The sequence below is a fragment of the Ranitomeya variabilis genome, chromosome 2 (assembly GCF_051348905.1).
Source record: "Ranitomeya variabilis isolate aRanVar5 chromosome 2, aRanVar5.hap1, whole genome shotgun sequence".
Taxonomy (NCBI): domain Eukaryota; kingdom Metazoa; phylum Chordata; class Amphibia; order Anura; family Dendrobatidae; genus Ranitomeya; species Ranitomeya variabilis.
Genome location: NC_135233.1, coordinates 226417976 through 226432339, shown reverse-complemented (window position 1 = coordinate 226432339; position 14364 = coordinate 226417976). Strand labels below are relative to the sequence as shown.

General features: G+C 46.6%; 1 protein-coding gene across 11 annotated transcripts in view; it reads right to left on the bottom strand.

The window, feature by feature from the left end:
• The window catches only part of IQSEC2 (IQ motif and Sec7 domain ArfGEF 2), a 211773-nt gene extending 198703 nt beyond the window's left edge, over positions 1–13070 (bottom strand). For 9 of the 11 annotated variants that reach the window (XR_013221166.1, XM_077283834.1, XM_077283845.1 and 6 more), the window contains exon 1: positions 12440–13070. Coding sequence is in view for 8 of the 11 variants with exons in the window: in XM_077283834.1 (XP_077139949.1) it covers positions 12440–12930 (491 nt within the window). In the remaining 3 variants the exon portion in view is untranslated. Of the gene's footprint in view, positions 1–8182; positions 8202–12439 lie in introns of those variants that run through there. The other 2 variants (XM_077283840.1, XM_077283842.1) reach the window with 1 other exon arrangement.
• Between the last annotated feature and the right edge of the window lie 1294 nt (positions 13071–14364).

Genomic DNA, 14364 nt, shown 5'->3' with positions numbered 1-14364 from the left:
ATAGGAATCCGGCAGCTGTCAGTCACATGACCAGTCTATTACGTGTATGTGTGAGCTAATATATACTGCCAGGGGGTGGGCTTACTGTTGGCTGGGGATTTATCAGGCTGCCATTTTAGCTTACAAATACAGAGGTAAAAATACTGACCAAATAACGTGTGAACGAGGGCTAATACAGGAGGAGATGACATACAGATATATACTATATACAGGAGGAGATGACACACAGGTATATACTATTTACAGGGGAGATGACACAGGTATATACTATATACAGGAGGAAATGACACAGATATATACTATATACAGGAGAGATGACACAGGTATATACTATATAGAGGAGGAGATGGCATACAGGTACATACTACATACAGGAGGAGATGACATACAGGTATATACTATATACAGGAGGAGATGACACAGGTATATACTATATACAGGAGCAGATTACCTACAGGTATATAGTATATACAGGAGGAGATGACATACAGGTATATGCTATGTATAGGAGGAGATGACATACAGGTATATACTATATACAGGAGGAGATGACACACATATATATACTATATATAGGTGAGATGACACGTATATACTATATACAGGAGGAGATTACATACAGGTATATACTATATATAGAAGGAGATGACATACAGGTATATACTATATACAGGGGACATGACACACAGCAGGTATATACTATATACAGGGGAGATGACATACAGGTATATACTATATACGGGAGATGACATACAGGTGTATACTATATATAAGGGAGATGACAAACCTGTATATACTGAGGTGAAAATGATAGGTGTGAGGTGAAAATGAAAAGGTGTGAGTGCAAAATGAGAGGAGTGAGGGAAAATAGTGGAGTGATCGGAAAATGACAGATGTGAGGTCGAAATGACAAGTGTTAGGGGGGAATGAGAGGAGTGAGGGGGAAAATGAGAGGTGTGAGGGAGAAAATGAGAGATGTGAGGGGGAAAATGAAAGATGTGATGAGGAAAAAATGAGAGGCGTGATGGGAAAATAAGAGAAGTGAGGTGCTATAACTAACCACAGATATTTACTATGCCCAGGCAACGCCGGGCTCTTCAGCTAGTATATATATATATATATATATATATATATATATATATATATATATATATATATATATATATATATATATATATATATATATATATATATATATATATATATATATATATATTTATTATGCAGTACCATCATGAATGGAGCAAGGAACCCGAACACTCGGCCCTCTGCAGTACTATAACGAATGGAGCAGGGGTGCACATGCTCATCCCCAACTCCATTCATTGTCAATTGGACTGCCAGACAGTCTAGTTTCGGCTTTCCATAGGAGTCCCATAGACAATGAATGGATAAATCCTCTAATCCACTCAAGACAAGGCTCTAGAGGGCAAATCCCCCAGCAATCCATAAGCTTTCCCCAAAGGAGCTAAGGGTTAACTTGTGATTTTGGGAATAACCCTTTAACTAATTAAAGCCGCGAGGTAATTGCTTGCTGCAGATAACAGGACAGTAATTTTCTATACCTAAATATGTGGGTTCTTTGTAAGTCGTGGCAGCAGCTTCCTGGCGCTAATTGCTACAGGTAGTTTTTCCGTGCCCACTGACTATTAACAATTCATATCAGAAGGGAAAAAAAGCAAAAAAGCAAAAAAGCAATGTATAAGCTAAAAAGCAACTAGTGTCCGGCGAGCCAATGCTTCGACATAACGCCGGCGCTGAGAATCAACAAGCCTCATGTCAGTCCGGCATCATTACTTATTAATAGCGGTTTTTACCCCATATAGTAAAGAAAGCGTTTGACAGATTCTCCACAGGCTATCCAGGCCGCGGGGCAGAAAATGTGATCACTGAAGTCAGAGAGCGACGCGCACAGAACCGGGAGGTGAGAAGCAATTACTCATCACACGGGGCATGCTTCCATGGCCATCCGCTGCACAGATATTAGGTGACAGCGCCGACACTCGCGAGACGGCTCCGGTACGTCGTCACGTTCTGCTGTATCCTGGTGCCCGCAATCCTCACGGCCGGGAACTCGCCACCATAAATGATGCTGACGCTATATGGAGGATGGAAGCAAAAAACGGGACTCTACCCCAAACGTGCTTCCAGTCTAAAATCTGCTCTATCAGGTAAATGTAAATTTAACCCCATCATGACCAGGCTTTTAAAAAATGTGTTTTTTTTCCCCAAGACCCATAACCTTTTTATTTATTCCCCTCCCCCCATTCAACTTAAGTCTTGTTTTTTTGCAGCACAAGCTATGGTTTTTAATTAAGCCATTCTACCATGGGTGGAAAAAATTGTGGTGAAATAAAAGGGGGGGGCAGGAATCTGCAATATTTAATTTTGAGAGTATTAACATTGTGTGGTAAAAACGACTGAAACAATTCTCAAGGAGAGTACAATTTCGCTAGCAACCACTGAAAAATTTGTAACAATAAAATGTGGATGAGCTGATGATTGTATTGGCACCTACCATATCTATCGTCATTTTATTTTTTGTAAAGACTGGACTTTTACAGAAATGATGATGCCCAATGTATATTTTTTTTAAATGTATTTTTAAACTGGGAAACTATTTTTTTTATCCTTTTTGGGGACTTGGACCTGTGGTTGTATGTTCTATATACTAAAAAATACCACAGTATTCCAGTATACAGGGAAAATGATGGCTTCCTATGCAGCTTAGCCTGTGGCTGGGCTTCATCGGAGTACTAAGAAGAGCGCCATGGCCGACCATCAGCATCTTACCGTCACACTGCAGGTGGATCGATCACCTTAACTGCTACTGGCAGATACAGGACAGAGGAATTTAAAGGATTAAACAGCAGCGATCGGAGCTAGCTAAGGTTGCTGCTGTAAAGAGGCGTATGCTGGCTGTGTAAGACAGCCGACATCCTCTGTGCTAACACCTAAGCCTGCTCCAAACACAGGAACCAAATGGGCAGGTATATCAAAAATTGGGAAAGGGTTATAAAAAAAAAAAAAGTAAACAACTGCAGCATCTAGATATCAATTTCTTTGAGCTTCATATCATAGCAAATTTGATGTAGATTTTTTTTTTTTTTTATTTCTGAACGTCTTGAGGTTATAGATAATTTTTAGGTCGCTAGGTGGCTGCCGTGAAAAGCCATACATCCTGTTCCGGACATTCAGATGTGCAACCGCTGCAGCCAATAATTGGACACAGTGTTGATGAGGTGGTCACCGCTGCGTGCAGTGATTGGCTGCAGAGGTCACACGTTTGGCCAGAAGCGGGAATATGGAGATCAGAAGCACGATAGAAATTGCCTGTACCCAAGAAAAATTGGGATTTCCGCACCCACCTCAATGGCGAATGCAGCTGAAAAAATAAAAAATTATTAATGCAGCAGTTGCCCATAGCAACTAGATCATAGCGGAAGTAGAAAATGAAAGCAACCACCCAATTGGTTGCTATTGCCAACGACATTTCTTTTGCGCCAATTTTAGTAGCTCTCACAATTATTTTTCTTTAATGCAGTGATTAGCACAGATCTCCCCGGCACCATTACTACCAAACGTGAATGTGGCCTTAGGGTTGCTTCTATAGTGCCGCCATATTTACCTGTAGACTCTAGGTACGCTGCGTACGAGTCTGTCAGGTCTAGCGCGCTCTCCGGTGTGTAGGCCGAGCGATACGCAATAGGCCTCATTTATCACAACCATCTACAGGAAAACCTGCTGCCAGTAGGAACCAATCACAGCTAAGATCTCATTTTCGAAGCAGCTCTTTTAAGTTGAAAGCCGAGTTGTTATTGGTTGCCATGGGCAGCAAAGACTGTTTTGACACAGCCGTCCCAATGGGCGCCGAGCCATGCGGGCGATCCTCTAATAAGCATTTACAGCTGTGAAAAAGTCGGATTGACTGACACTGGCCTGCGATACAGGAGTCCCCATTGTCACATCCATCGACGAGCATCAGGCCTCAGTTTCTGACTGAATTACAGGGAGACGGCGGGAAAACTGAAATTCCTTGAAGTAATCTGTGCGAATTATCGCATCTTCCTGTCAGCTAATGAGAAGGGAATTCATATTTAAGCAATTCCTGCAATATTGGAGTAAATTTGTCAAAGTCCCATAAAACTATCTTCAAGCGTAGTAAATATACCGGGCCTCCATCGCCAGATGCTGAGTATTACAAGGCTGGGTCATAGAGACAAGAACTGGGTCACTCGTCAGCCTGCGATACCGTACAAAACACTTGTAATACACCGAGATGAAACATCGAAGCACCATTACAAGACACAATCCTCGTCCCCGGAGCACGAGTACAAATGTGCGGCCTCAGAGGAACGCCGAGCGCTGCCTGCATTATAGACACAAAGACTAAACCTGACTTCCATAAAAGACATAAAAAAATTACCGTATATACACACACATATACAGTGAGGAAAATAAGTACAGTATTTGACACTGTCAATTTTGCAAGTTTACCCACCTACAAGGAATGGAGAGGTGTGTAATTTTTTATCGTAGGTACACTTCACCTGTGAGAGACGGAATCTAAAAATAATCCAGATTATCGCATTGCATGATTTTTACATAATTACTTTGAATTTTATTGCATGAAATAAGTGTTTGATACAGTAGAAAAACAGAACTTAATATTTGGTACAGAAACCTTTGATTGCAATTAGAGGTCAGACATGTCCTGTAGTTCTTGACCAGGTTTGCACACGCTGCAGCAGGGATTTCGGCCCACTCCTCCATACAGATCTTCTCCAGATCTTTCAGGTTTCAGGGCTGCTGCTGGCAAACATTGAGTTTCAGCTCCCTCCAAAGATTTTCTATTGAGTTCAGATCTGGAGACTGGATAGGCCACTCCAGGACCTTAAAATGCTTCTTTCGGAGCCACTCCTTATTTGCCCTGGATGTATGTTGTATTGTCATGCTCGAAGACTCAGCTACGACCCATCTTCAATGCTCTTACTGAGGGAAGGAGATTGTTGGCCAAAATCATGCGATACATGACCCCATCCATCCTCCCTTCAATAAAGGGCAGTCGTCCTGACCCCTTTGCAGAAAAGAACCCCCAACTTATGTTTCCCCCACCATGCTTCACGATTGGGATTGTGTTCTTGAGGTTGTACTCCTCCTTCCTCCAAACACGGCAAGTGGAGTGGATACCAAAAAGTTCTATTTTGCTCATCTGATCACATGACTTTTTCCCATGCCTCCACTGGATCATCCAGATGGTCACTGGCGAACTTCAAACGGGTCTGGACATGTGCTGGTGTGAGCAGGTGGACCTTGCGTGCCCTGCAGGATTTTAATCCATGAAGGCGTAGTGTGTTACTGATGGTAATGTGGAGACTGTGGTCCCATCTCTCTTCAGGTCATTGACCAGGTCCTCCTGTGTAGTTCTGGGCTGATTCCTAACTTCTCAGAGACATCCATACCCCACGAGGCAGGATCAGGCTTGGAGCCCCAGACGAGGAAGATTGACGGTCATCCTGTGTTTCTTCCATTTTCTAATAATTGTGGCAACAGTTGTTGTTTTCTCACCAAGCTGCTTGACAATTGTCCAGTAGCCCATTCCAGCATTGTGCAGGTCTACAATTTTGTCCCTGTTGTCTTTAGATATTGTGTGTGGACAGGTGTATTTTATACAGAGGACAAACAGTGCAATTAATACAGGTAATGAGTGCCGAGTAGGAGGGCTTCTTAAAGAAAAACTAACAGGTCTGTGAGAGGCAGAATTCTTGCTGGTTGGTCAGTGATCAAATACTTATTTCATGCAATAAAAAGCAAATTAATTATGTTTAAGTCATACAATGTGATTTTCTGATTTTTATATTCTGTCGCTCACAGTTGAAGTGTACCGACTATAAAAATTACAGACCTCTCCATTCTTTGTGACTGGCAAGACTTGCAAAATCGAGTATCGTGTGTGATATTTTTTGTAATACTACATTTAAAAAATATTAATACCAATGATATCTTAGAGAATATTAATACTAGTGTATTTAAAAAAAAAAAAAATTGTGCTACTGATAACATTAAAAATATTACTAAAATATGAAGAAAATACTACTAATGTTAAAAATGCTACCATATAAAAAAAAAAAACACAAAAAGTATTTAAAAAAACAATAGTAATAAAATGAAAAATACCAATGTATTGGATACAGAGATATAGAGATAAATATATATAAAGTCATGGTGCACTTTTGACCAGTCACTGGAAAGCAACAAAACGATAGAAATGTGAAATCTGCTCCAATAGAAAAACTCTCCCAGTTTCATACCTATTCAGTGCAGTTCGATGTGGGCTCCATTTGTTGCCCTACACACATCCAAACGATAGTGAAGTTCTCGCCACACACGGGTAAGGACATCAGGTGTAACAGAGTGAATAACGTCTGTGATTCTCTGTTTTAAGTGATTAATGTCGTTGATACGTTCAATGTACACATGTTGCTTCACATAACCCCAAAAGTCTAAGGGTGTCAGATGCAGGGATCGTGGTGGCCATGGCTTGACAGAACCCCTGCCTATCCACCGCCAGGGGAATGTTCTATCCAGAAACTCACGAACAATGGTAGCGTAGTGTGGAGGAGCGCCGTCCTGTTGAAAGATGACACCTTCTGGAAATTGTGGCACTGCATACAATTCCAACATGTCAACATACGCGTTTGCCGCCACAGACCGCTCCGCGAAAAAAAATGGGCCTATCGCCTTATCATGCATCAGGCCATACCACACGTTCACTTTAGGGGTGTTACGTTCGTATTCAACATAGGTATGAGGATGTTCAGCAGCCCATATTCGGACATTATGGCGATGAATATGTCCACAGATATGGAAGGTCGCCTCATCATCGCTAAACACAATCTTCTGCAAAAGTCTTCCATCATTGTCGATCTCATGAAGCATATCTGTAGCAAACGTGCATCGTTTGGGTCTATCCGCCGGTTTGATAGCGTGCAACACCGAGTAATGTTATTCCTATGTGGTGGCGCTTCGTTATAAGGCTATATGCACACTTTACGGGTGACCTCTGCGGGTTCTCCCGCAGCGGATTTGATAAATCTGCAGGGCAAAACCGCTGCGGTTATCCCTGCAGATTTATCGCGGTTTGTTCCGCGGTTTCCGCTGCGGGTTTCCGCCTATACTATTGATGCTGCATATGCAGCAATATGCAGCATCAATAGTAATGTTAAAATAAAAAAAAAAAGTTTATATACTCACCCTCTGACATCCCGATCTCCTCTGCGCTGCACCCGGCGGTCCGGTTCCAAAGATGATGTGCGAGAAGGACCCTTCGTGACGTCACGGTCATGTGACCGCAACGTCACCACAGGTCCTGTTCGCACAGCAACTCTGCCCGGACGGCCGCATGCAGCGCTGAGAGGTGAGTATAACATGATTTTTTTATTTTAATTCTTTTTTTCTTTTTTTTTTTTACACACAAATATGGTTCCCAGGGCCCGGAGGAGAGTTTCCTCTCCTCCACCCCGGGTACCACCCGCACATTATCCGCTTACTTCCCGCAACGTGGGCACAGCCCCATGCGGGAAGTAAGCGGATCAATGCATTCCTATGGGTGCAGAATCGCAGCGATTCTGCACAAAGAAGTGACATGCTGCGGAATGTAAACCGCTGCGTTTCTGCGCGGTTTTTCCCGCAGCATGTGCACAGCGGTTTGCGGTTTCCATAGGGTTTACATGTAAACGCTATGGAAACTGCTGCGGACCCGCAGCATCAAAATCGCCGCGGATCCGCGGGAAAACCCGCAAAGTGTGCACATAGCCTAAAGGCGCCGATATTCACGTGGCACTTTGGTCATGGATTCGAATTTAGCGAGCCACAGTACACACTAAACTTTGCTCTGTACCGTCCACATCTTGACTGGCATGGAAACACACACAGCTGGCATAAGCTTGTGGCTGCATGATGTCACAGACCTGGCAGTGTATTAATTCAGTTTAGTTTAGTGTATTAGTTCAGTTGATCAGGGGTTAATCTGACTGGGGGCTCAGCAACAGCTTAAAGGGAACCTGTCACCCAGTTTTTTCAGTAGGAGATAAAAATACCGTTAAATAGGGCCTGAGCTGTGCTGGACAATAGTGTATTTTGTGTACCCTGATTCCCTACCTATGCTGCCGAAATACCTTACCAAAGTCGCCATTTTCACCTGTCAATCCAGGTGGTCAGGTCAAATGGGCGTGGTGACATCGCTGTTTCTTCCCCCAGATCTTGCTTATTTTTCCGTTGGTGGCGTAGTGGTTTGCGCATGCCCAACTGCCGAATCCACAGCGCAGGTGAAGAAAAAGAGCGCGATCTGCGCTATTCTGAGTGCGCAGATGGAGCGCTCTGCTGCCAGGGGCTTCAGGAAAATGGCCGCAGGATGCCGCGCGTGCGCAGATGGAGATCGCGGCGGCCATTTTTCTGAAGCCCCGGGCAGCAGAGCGCTCCATCTGCGCACGCGCAGCCACAGGAAGATGGCGCCCCCACCGATCACCAGGGGAATTGCGCAGATCGCGCTCTTTTTCTTCACCTGCGCTGTGGATTCGGCAGTTGGGCATGCGCAAACCACTACGCCACCAACGGAAAAATAAGCAAGATCTGGGGGAAGAAACAGCGATGTCACCACGCCCATTTGACCTGACCACCTGGATTGACAGGCGAAAACGGCGACTTTGGTAAGGTATTTCGGCAGCATAGGTGGGGAATCAGGGTCCACAAAATACGCTATTGTAACGCACAGCTCAGGCCCTATTTAACGGTATTTTTATCTCATACTGAAAAAACGGGGTGATAGGTGCCCTTGTTTGTGTTTGATTGGTTCTTGTTATCTCTTCATGAACAGGTCTGATATGATTGGGCCAGAGAAAGGGCGCCAAAATGTAAACGATAGAAGTGCACCATGAGTTTACGGACACACTGTACATATAATCTCCATTTTATGAGATGCACATGTACCCTCATTCCACACAGCAGCAAATATTTATAATCCCACCCCATGAAAACTACACACCTGGATAACACCCCCCACCTCCACTCCTACTTGTAATTGTACAATGCTGACCCTCGCACAACTATCCCTGGTTGTAAACAGCTGAAAAGTCAAAAAGCAAAATCCCTTCATCAGAACACTACCATAAATGCAGCAACAGACTAAGCATACACAAGAAGCCCCCATAGACTGAAAACGACAGACACAGCACTCAGGGGGAGCAGATAGATCAATCAATATCGACAACGGTGTCCATCCTGAGTTAGCTGGTGCCTGCATAACATACCAAACGTAGCTCGATTACCACACCACTGACAATGGAACAAAGACTAAGTTCACACAAAGTTTTATGTTCTGTTTTTTTTCCCTTCAGGAAATTCCTTTTTCTGAAAGGTTTTGAGTTTTTATTTTCCTGAAGCTTTTTAAAGACTTTTTTTTTTTTTTTTTTAAGTGGTCCAAGGCTACATTCCCACTATTAGCTCTTGGTGAGGTTTTTTTTTACACTTTATATTTTTGAAAAAAATGCAAGGGACCTATTTTACTTAATAGGCGCCGAAAATCTGCAACATAAAAAACTCACCAAAGCGTCATCATGGGAACGTAGCCTTTGGCAGTTTCCATAGAATGTGTTTCCAATACGTCTTTTGCTGAGAAAATATGGTAAAATGAGCGCTTTTCTTAGCAAAAAAAAATAAAAAATATTTGACATACTGTTTTTTTTCCCCATTAAGCATTTTTAGAACCCCGAGTATATTAAAAAAAAAAAAAAAAACGTACAAACAGCAAAATGGTTTAACAATGAGATGAATAATCAGGAATCTTTCACATGCTTTGAAGATATTTTTAAAAGCCGTTTTTGGAGCTGCTCCACCCCAAAATCCTCTTTAAAAAAAACAAAAAAAAAACTTGTGGCTTTGTGCACATGGAGTCTATTTTCAATGTAGAAACCGAAAGTTTTTGGGATCTGGTGGAGGATTTGGAAAGTTTCTGCTCCAAAAATTCTTTGAAAAACTCAGTGCGCATATAGCCCTAAAAAGGGGTTACAACACTGCATACCAATACCATTTAGGGGGCTTACTCAGGTGGGTTCGTCATGGCCCACATATGATGACGAAAAACAGGTACTGAAGGAAAAACTTTCATTATGATAGGGTTTTATCGTGATGGAAGCTTAGCTCAAAACGAGTGGGCTCTTATTGCCAGGGCCATGATTTGATGCCGAGATACCAAAGGACCCAATAACTCAGTGGCGACCTTCATGGCCATCGCAGTCCGTCTGACCAGGATAATTCAAGGACTGCTATCTCCAGGTAGATTTGGGGTTTGAGCACATGGAGTCTTTTTTGCTCCGATTTTAGGGTGGAAACTCAAAGTTCTTTTCGGAGGTTTTGGAGCTTCCACTCAGTTTCTGCTCCAAAAACTCAGCAGAGACTCAGTCTGTACACACCCTTACGTGTCAAATGGTGACATTTACACCAACATCTGCACACAGGACACGCACGTCACATCTTGGATTTTGGCCAAATCTATTGCGTAAAATTACTCAACAGGTGATCGGAACCCATGGGGGGACATTCTATAACCTGAGGCGCGACCTGAAGCTCTCTGTCCCCAAAGCGCCATCATTCCACTCATGTCTAGACGTGTATATCTACATACATAGAAATGACAAGTATTGCTCCCATGCCAACATGGGGGCTTTGATTCGCTCGTGCTCCCTACCAATCGTGTGGATTACACCCCCGTCCGAACAGCTGTACAGCGCCCCCACCTGACTGAGTCAGAGTAAAAGATCTGTTTCACGTGTCAGTACACAACACTCATACGATGCCTCAGCTTGGCAACGATGCCAGCATCTTAAATAGTACCATCCATCTCTAGGCTACAAAGTCATGTTACCAAGTAGAAGCCCCCAGCATGCCCATCTGTCCGAGGTGACCCCCTGCAAGCCCATCCGTCCACCGAGACCCCCCCCGCAAGCCCATCCGTCCACCGAGACACCCCCCCCGCAAGCCCATCCGTCCACCGAGACACCCCCCCCGCAAGCCCATCCGTCCACCGAGACACCCCCCCCGCAAGCCCATCCGTCCACAGTGGCACCCGCAAGCCCATCCGTCCACAGTGGCACCCGCAAGCCCATCCGTCCACAGTGGCACCCGCAAGCCCATCCGTCCACAGTGGCACCCGCAAGCCCATCCGTCCACAGTGGCACCCGCAAGCCCATCCGTCCACAGTGGCACCCGCAAGCCCATCCGTCCACAGAGACCCCTCTGCTTGCTCATCAGTCCAGAGAGACACCCCCACAAGCCCATCCGTCCACAGAGACCCCCGCAAGCCCATCCGTCCACAGAGACCCCTCTGCTTGCCCATCAGTCCAGAGAGACACCCCCGCTTGCCCATCAGTCCAGAGAGACACCCCCACAAGCCCATCCGTCCACAGAGACCCCTCCGCTTGCCCATCAGTCCAGAGCCCCCCCCCCCCCCGCTTGCCCATAAGTCCACAGAGACCCCTGACACCTCCACCAGAACAGCCCTTATTCTAGATACAATGTCAGATGATCCAGACAGACGCGGTGACGGACGGAACCATAGAGTCCATAAGAAATTATGGAGTCACCCCGGACACTGGGCTCCATCACCTAAAAGTTGGCTTACAATAGTCCAACTTGTTAATATTTGGGGTCCCAAAATCTTTCTGAAAGTAGAGATCCACACGGTTCTCACAATCCACTGAGCCCAAGCTCCGGCCATCACAGTCCCACTGTACATTACTGCCCTGCTGCACTGGTGTAACTGGGAGATTAGTGGATCAATGCACAATACCCCAGAGGTCTTTAATAGTATGGGTGGTCTCACATAGGCCCATCCGTGCCCCCTCAGGCTGTGCCTCTTGCGTCCATCACAGTGACCCCCCCATAGTGACTCGTGTTGTGCAACTTTTCTCTTTGCTCATCAATGGTAAGGCAGACGCCGTCGTCATTGACTTCTATGGGGCTCAGGAAAGAATCGACGGCAGCATCGGGCACAGTTCTAGATGGATCACAGAGGCTACAAGTGTCAGACATACACGGTACGTGGGGGCCACTGACCACCGAACTGTCCGCGTCAGGGGAGGACGGAGCCGGGGGCACACAGGGGGAAATGCCTTCATCCAGCTACACAAGCCCAGCAGGGCCACACATAAAGATGGCCAAACCTCGCCCCCCTCCATCACGTGACCCATTTACAGCCCACCATAGAGGAACATCTGGATGGGGGGCTTTATTATCCAACCTGCCTGCAGCCTGTGACAGCGGAGCGGCTCTGCAGTGCTTTACATACAGGGGCACGGAGCGGCAGGTGCAGCCCCCCTGGATGCTCGGAGCCCCCCTACCTGTCAGGGCAGGCTGGGGGTTGTAGTGCCTGGCCCATACTCACTTTCTCTGCAGGGTGGTGGCCGGGCTGTTGGTGGTGCTGTGGCCGGCTCCGGGGCTGGAGCTGCGGGAGGCGGCCCGGGTGGCCCGCGGGGTGTCCCGGGCTCGGTGGTGGTGCGGTGGGGCGGAGTAGGCTGCCTGGTACCCGGGCTGGCTCTCCCCGCGGTGATGGTGCTGCTGCTGCTGCTGCTGCTGCTGCGGATGGTGGTGGTGGTGCTGCGGGTGATGGTGATGCCCGTAGCCCCCGCACCCTCCTCCTCCGACCGCTTCTCGGTAGTCCGCGCGGTGCTGCTCCGCCCGGTTCTCCCTCAGCTCCCGGTTCTCCTGGCTCACCCGGTCCAGCTGCACCTCCAGCTCCTCGATGCGGCGCCGCTGGGTCTCCAGTAGTTTCTGCTGGCTCTCGATGATGTTATTGAGCTCCAGCAGATACTCAACGGCCCGGTTCGGGGACTCCTGCCCCCCGGGGTTCGGGCCCGAGCCGGCTCCCCCTTCCATAGCCGCCCGGTGGAATGACGGAGCTCGGGCTGCGGGGCTTGCTCAGGTTGGGCGGCCGGGCATGGTGCCGGGGGCGGAGCGCACGATGCTACCGCGGAGACTGCTGCAGAGTCACTGCGCACTGACAGTCGGGAGGAGCCGGGGGCGAGAGGCGAAGCGCGTCACTCTCCGCAGGCAACCAATCACAAACTGGAGGCGGGACCCGGCTAACCAATCAGGTAAAGTGTAGGCGAGACAAGCGAGTGCCGCCCACCTCCGACCTGTCAGAAGTGACACCTGTGGGGGCTGCAGGAGGGACGAGAACTACATTTCCCGTGATGCCTCAGTGAGGAGTGTCCAAAAATGAAAATAAATAGCAGGGCAGGGGCGACCTGTTTGGAGACACGTGGCTACTGCAGTCACTGTGTACACTGCCACTGGCACAGCATTAGTAGCCCTCTTAAAGGGAGAGTCCAGCTGCAGCTATGGTACAATGCATCTCCCTCACATGGCTGAAGCTTTCTCTTCTGCTCCCTGCGCCTCAGGAGAGTGATGCTATGAGCTGGCAAGAGGCGCTGAGGCGGTGGCATATGGCCATTCTATTAGTGGGGGAACTGTTATTGTTAATGGGCTCAAAATTAATGCACATCATGGACCAATTTTTGGGTAAGGAAGCAGCGTCCAAAAATTATTGCCACGGCAGACTCGCATAACCCCAGGGGCGAGACGCCACAGTGCAAAAATCTTAAAGGGGATGTCCACGACTTTTAAAGAATTATTAGGTCCATACTCCCTGGCGCTAACGTCGTCCTGTAAAGAAACCGCTGCGGACAATCAACAGCTACTGATTAGCTGCAGCCTTGAAGTTCCATCCAAGCCGGAAGACGCAGCAGCGGATCTGTTGTACAAGAAGTAACGACAGTGCCCTAAGGAGCATACTGACTCACAAGGTTCTGTACTGTCAACACCAAGAATATCGCTGCATTTATCCAATTAAATCAGATGGCGTTCGGACTGGAATCGGAAGCGTAAATGTGAAAAGATCCTTAAAGAGATGGTGTCATCAGGAAAGATTGGTCCCCAGGTATAAAGGAAACAAATCCTTCCATAGTCACTCTCCCCAGGTCCAAGGTTGATTCTCGGCCTATTGCTCCCTGTGTCTGGCATTGGCAAATCAGTGAGCGTCATCTATACAGGCAGAGCTGGGGAGCTCACTGATTGGCTGTTCACATGACATCAGTGCAGCAGCCAATGCTAGACCAGGGGAGGGTGAGTAGAGAACGTTTTATTTTCTATACCAAAAAGAGCCTTGGGAAAAAAATATTTCCCGTAAGGCAACAACCCCTTTAACAAACAGTTCCCTAAAATATAGATAGAATAGTTTTAATATAGACAGCAATATATAGATACAGTTATGACCGAAAGTGTTGACACCCTTGAAATTGTTCCAGAAAA